The sequence below is a fragment of the Centruroides sculpturatus genome, unplaced genomic scaffold (genome assembly GCF_000671375.1).
Source record: "Centruroides sculpturatus isolate CEXI.00-Female unplaced genomic scaffold, Cexi_2.0 scaffold2180, whole genome shotgun sequence".
Classification (NCBI taxonomy): domain Eukaryota; kingdom Metazoa; phylum Arthropoda; class Arachnida; order Scorpiones; family Buthidae; genus Centruroides; species Centruroides sculpturatus.
In genome coordinates, this window is record NW_019386298.1 from 4,655 (window position 1) to 11,390 (window position 6,736).

A 6,736-nucleotide genomic window follows, 5' to 3' on the forward strand; every position below is an offset into this window, starting at 1 on the left:
CCACAAAATTTTTAGATGTAAACGTCCAGTTATAAGAATTTATGTTTTAAAGATAAGCAAAATTTAAGAGATTCGTCTGGTAGTTTATATGATTTATATTTATTTCAATCTATATTTTCTGATAAGCTTAACTTTATGAGTTTCTATATATATATATATATATATATATAGAAACTCATAAAGTTAAGCTTATCAGAAAATATAGATTGAAATAAATATAAATCATATAAACTACCAGACGAATCTCTTAAATTTTGCTTATCTTTAAAACATAAATTCTTATAACTGGACGTTTACATCTAAAAATTTTGTGGTTCTCTCTATATTATACAAAAACTTCCTATAATTGAGCAAAAAATGTGGTCGTATACAATAAGAATAAGAATAACCAGAAGTAGCAATTCTTTCAGAAACTTGCAAGAATTTCGTCATATTACTTGACAGTTTTATTATTACTTTTTCAAACTCGATAATTTCTTTGATATATGTACAGAATAACAATTTAACATTATATCAGAATATATATATATATATAATAGTCATTTTATGAGATAATTTAATATTATTAATAAGCGCATCAACTTTAGAAAACTAAGAAAACCGCATCATTAAGAGAAGAAACAGAAGAACTTATCATAAAAAAATGATTTAAAATGTATTAAATAATGCATGTAAGGATGCGAAATGGTTATTTTCATCCATTTGCATCAATAATTGAAAGGAGTGAAGAAAATATATCATTGACTCGAGAAATGAATTATTTACCATTAGATAACATTTAAGTAATGGCAAAATTGATTTCTTTTTACTCGACGTTTTATTGATCAAACCTTCTACTTTTCCTTTCTTTCTTTTTAAATAATTTGTAGTTATTTATATGTATATTATTTATTCTAAAATCTAAATGATAAATCATTCAATACAACATATAAGACACGAAGTAAATTCTTTCTACTAATGTAATTTGTATAAAAAAATATTGAAGACGAAAGTTAAATTAGAAAAGTGGAAATAAAATTTAAGTTAAATGCATTAAATGTTACAAATATATCATTTTTTATTATCGCGTATGTGAGATATTAAACACTTTTTTTTTAATTAAATTGAACAAACAGAAAGGAGAACTTTATAATTTAATGCATTCATGGAAAACAAGAGCTACCATTTTTAGTTTATTCACTCGAAAAAAACATAAAGTGTAAGAGAATATATCAGAGGAAAATGATACACTTTATAAAGAAATATAATTCATAAATCGTATTCTTCTTGGTATTTTTCATTTGTATGAATTCCCAGATGGATAATTTCAAAAATTCAAGAGTTTCTTTATTTCTTTTACGTCTATTCATTTTTTTTTCACCTCTCCTTTATATAATAAGTAAAAATACTTGTACTTCTGTAAAAGTTTTTACTACAAACTTTTAATTAATTATTAAAATTAATTAATTATTTTGATTTTTATAAGAGAAGTTTGCAAAAATGACAACATTCTGTCAATATTGTAGAAGATAGAAATCTATGGCAAGTGTTCTTATCTGAAGAGCTTCTACTCGTTGACAACATAAAGCCACTTCAAAAAATGAAGATAAAGTTTGAACAAGAAAGAACTAATTGTTGCTATCGATCTAGTAAAAAAAGAGGCAACGTTCATCAAACTATTGAGAACAACAAATCCTTAAGGTTGAATCATGCTAATCGAGACAATGAGGAATAAAAGGATTTTCTATAATTGCTACGTTTCTTAAATACAAATGATAAATTACATTTAAATACTTACTAATACTATTATTTAGCGGTCGTGATAATTTAATTGGAGAATAAATAATGATAATTCCATTATGCCAATCTTGTATCTTCTCACTTCTATTTTAGTAAATCCCTTTACTATATATACACTTTTTCTTCTTCTTCTTCTTCTTCTTTTATAAGAAAAATATATATTTAAAAAACATTTTTAGAGCAGTTTTTTGTGACCTAAATCTTTAAATATACAAGATTTAATAGTATGTTTCTGAAAGGAAATATTTCAAATCTCCTGTATAGTACTGTACCTTAAAACTTATTCTTATAACAACTGAATACGGTACATTAAATGTGTATTTTGCTATTTCGTTTTACGTTATTATAAGATAGAATTTTTTAACATTTTTTTTCCCTTTTAAATCTGGAAAGAATCCAGCAATTGTTTAAAATATTTCAATATAAAAAATTCAATAAAATAGTTTTTCTCTCATCCAACTTTCTTCATCCTTTTAATATACTTACTCGAATTGAATACATTATATAAATATAAGTTATTTAATTTAATTAAATTGATATATATATATATTTATACGCATGTATATATAAAATTTTTCTTAATAAGATATACTAATTTATTATTATTTTTTTTCCTTGGTTTGTAATGGGAAGACAGCTATAGATGTTGTCAAAAAATTTCTACTCTATTTTTAAATTTATGTAGGCTACATTCATGTCCTACTATGTGCTCAATGTCTTGGAAGAAGTACAGTTGAAATATGATGTCATTTAAAGAAGTCAGAACATGTATTGTACTTATAGGCGCCATCTTGGAAACATATTGGTTCCTCATAAATAACGTACCATAGATGTTCTTAAAATAAATAAATAAATATATATATATATATGCGCCTTTTTTTCTTATTTTAGATAACAAATTTTCATCTTTGTAAGAAGAGCAAAAAAAAGTTTTTGAACAAGTAAAACTTTTTATATGAGTTTGTACACATTCAATTGTAAAATATAAATATTTGTTCTAAAATCTTAAATAATTTTTCTTCGTAAAATATTTATTTTAAAAATGATAGAAAATAATAAATTATTCATATAAAATATTCAAATATTCAAATGTATTAGTTGTTATTAAATTTATAAAGGATTTATTTATCTCAAGAGTACGATAATAACGAAAAGAGGATGAGATTTATGTGTAAAAGTCCTCAACTATAAACAAATATATAAGGATTTCTCTATGGAAGAAAAAAAAAAAAAATTCAACACCTAGGTCAAAGAATTTCGAATAATAGTAAATTCGAGTTTTGTTGAAGGCAAAGTCGTAAAAATGCTATAAAATCAGGGAAGGAAACTATTTTCATTGCTGTGTTGAGTTTAGGACAGATTCGAGATTGTGATACAGCAGAGAGAAACATTTTTTGTCTTCTCCAAGATAAATGATATGAGAATTGTTATCGTAATAATAAAAGTTTTGGTTTTATTTAAATACTTTAAATTCAAGAGATCACAAAATGATAAATATATATTGTCCAGATATAACTAAATAAATCCAGTTAAGTAAAATATAAATATCTCTTTTAATGTTCAACCTATATATATATATATATTTTTTCTTCGATTCAGTTTCGTTTTAACCGATGAAATTCTCTTAACTTCTTTGTATTATTCTATTAAATTTAATGTAAATTTCTTAAATTTTATTATAAATAAACATTTTGTTGTTATGTAATAAATTATATTAAAAGATAAACGTTAACAATAAACGTATCATAATCATAATTTATATTTTATAATTAAATAATACGATATTTATAGACGTGTTATGTAATATTTATATCATACGTAAGTTCAGTAAAGTTCTATATAATATAACGTGACTGATGTTATAAATAAGAAATAAGCAAAATCTATCGTTTTTCATTTAAAATAATATAAAATTTGATGTGTATAATATGTTATAAGTAACAACATTACGTAATAACTGACGTAAAGTCTAATATTTAAAATAATATGACATAATAACGATTGTAAAATACGTAATTTACGACACGGTAACGTAATAACTGTTACAAAGTATGTTATTTATAACAATTCAAGACGATAACTATTGTAAAGTGTTATTTATAACAATATTATATAACCTGATCCAGTGTTATCGGTTTATATAAAGCACCATTTTTTCTTTTTTCCAAAAGAAAATATTTGTTTCTATCAAATACATTTATTCCCATTTTATTCAAGAATATTAAGAAAATTTTTTTATTTTTTCCAAAAGAAAATATTTGTTTCTATCAAATACATTTANTATACATTCAGTATACATTTTAATTAATTTATGGAAAATTTACTTTAAACTGCAAGCTGTAACGATTTTTCATTAACAACCCTTGGAGTTAGAATGATTCAGTAAGATTTCAAGAGCCCCAAACATTTACTTTCGTGTTAAAATTAATTCTATTAAAGGTTAACAATGTAAAGTAAGTTAAGAAATGATCCTTTTCTTAAACAAAAAAAAAATCACGGTAGCGTGTAAAATTCAATTGTGTTTGCATTGTTAGAAATTTAATATAATTTGGGACTCGAATAACGTTTTTTTTATTTTAAGCCTTTAATACTATTTTCAAAATTAATTAATTAATTTTTTTTATAGATAAAATTCAATTTTATATGTTAGATTTCTATGAAAAAAGTCGTAGAACATTGATAGACAGCATAAAATCAAAAAGAAAAGAAGACCAGGCACTGAGTATTCTTACCATACAGTTTTTCTTCTCCCAGTTTCAAGTCACGTTTACTAAATATTTCTTTTCTGTATTTCTTCAGCTTTAAGATACTTCAAACAGTCGATTCTATCGAACAAAAAAAAATCAATTTATAACTACTAAATATACCAAGTTCTTTAGTGAGTTTTTTTTTTTACATTTAACATTAGAATACAAAATCAAAATTCAGATGTTAATGTATAATGTAGTTTAGCATATTTGATAAAATGCTTGTTATTCTCTGTTAGAGAATATATTCAGTAAAAGGTTTATTGCCCTTTACAATTGATACAATATTCTGCCATTTCAGTTTATTGCCATCTTAGGAATATTACAGAATATTCATTAATAGCGTATACTTAAAACAGGAGAGGTTAATTAATGGACGATGAAAATTAAATCAACAGAATGCTTAATAATTATTAACTTGTCTAAACATATCTTGATTTAATAAATAACTATTAATTTTCAATTCGATCTTTGTTAAGACAATGTTAAATTCTGTCTTTTGAAGTAATTTTCTCCTTGATTTATTTAATAGAAAAGTATTTTTCCTTTGTTTTCTATAATTAGTTCAACTACACAAAATTGTTCCTCTTTAGTAGATAATTTCAAAAGGATATTCGATAAAATTTAAATGTTAAATCTTTCTATGGATAAATTAAAATCAATTTAAAATTTATTTCTGTACTTTATAATTAATTTTAAACTATACATTACATTTTAATTTTATTCAAGAATCACTTTTCACGTCGTTAAGTTTGTATGTAATTTTATTATTCTCTGATCCTTTACACAAAGCTTTTATAATAAATTTCCTTGAATAGTTTTAAACATTCACGACATTTTTTTATTAACATTTCAATATATAAAATTTATCTTTCTGTTTGTCTCAGCAATTTTTTTTTTATATTTTAACATCTGTTTTTTACAAACTTTTATATATTTTATGATAAAGACTTATAGTTGATTCTTCAATAAAGTTTTTCTTTTATACATATTTAATTTTATTTTAGACATTCGAAGTGGTTCTACCTCTGAAGGTGTTAGATCACTCTCGAATTTGGAATAAATCAAAGAAGAAAACCCCATTCCATGGTCCAAAAGTGAGTGGATAAAACCATCGAACAATAGTAGTTGACCGCGAGTTCGTGCCTGATCAACGTGGAATTTTTCGGGTATTCTTCGTACATTTAACACCTAAATAGGGACCAATTTATATAGGGATGCACCTCCTCGACAGATCGTCCTTGTGTTGCCATCAGTCCAATTTATCTCGTTCCTCCCATTTATCCTATTGTAAGCTTGGTCAAACCTATGATGGGCATTGATAAAAGGCATTACTAAATGCTCGCAAAGAGAAGAGAATTTAAAAAAAGAAGGGTATATTTTGTACAGTTAAATCTACACACAGAAAAATATACCAGTCGACCCCCTATAACACTGTTGATTATTCCGTTTTATATGAATTCCATGTTGTACGAGTCACTTAGATTTTACGAATACGTGAGCCGTTCACAGCTCGGCACACGTATTTGTAAAATCTAAGTGACTCGTACAACATGGAATTCATATAAAACGGAATTATCAATAGTGTTATAGGGGGGTTGACTTGTACTATATAAGTTTGACTCATCCTTATAATTATGAATTTAAAAACTTTTTCTGTGGACATTTTAAAAAGTTTTATTTACAGATTTAATAGACTATATCCGTTTTATTCTAAATTTTATGGGTGTTTTTTAATGTATACAAATGTATCATTTCAAGTCTGTGTATAGGCTAGTTAACAACAGCTTTCAGTTCCGCATCACAAAACCCTTCCATAGTTATTTTTGTAGATATTTTACAGATCTTTTCATAGTTTTTTTTGTCACATTGCCATTTCATATGTCTCTTTCTATACAGTTCTCGCCAACTTCTTCACTCACGTATCTATTTCACAGATCTAGTTCACGGGTTTCTTCACAGATCGATTTTACATGTTTATTCACACTGTTGTACTTTATTCGCAGATATATTTTCATAATTCTTTTTATTACACGTCTTTCCCATACAATATCTTACAATAATACCATCTTTTCGCGTATATATAATTTTTAATTTTACATTTTCACACAAGATGGCACAATTAATGAATTCTTAAAAAAAAAAAAAAATTATTTAATTAAACAAAAATTTAAATATTTTATAAAATTTTAATAAATTAATATAAAATA

General features: G+C 24.4%; 1 protein-coding gene across 1 annotated transcript in view; it reads right to left on the reverse strand.

Moving 5' to 3' along the window:
- LOC111614464 (peroxisome proliferator-activated receptor delta-like) overlaps window positions 1-4,518 on the reverse strand; it is a gene marked incomplete at its 3' end in the record, with an annotated part of 7,261 nt that extends 2,743 nt beyond the window's left edge. The window contains exon 1 of the mRNA XM_023355844.1: window positions 4,512-4,518. Coding sequence (XP_023211612.1) covers window positions 4,512-4,514 — 3 coding nt within the window. The remainder of the gene's footprint in view (window positions 1-4,511) is intronic.
- Between the last annotated feature and the right edge of the window lie 2,218 nt (window positions 4,519-6,736).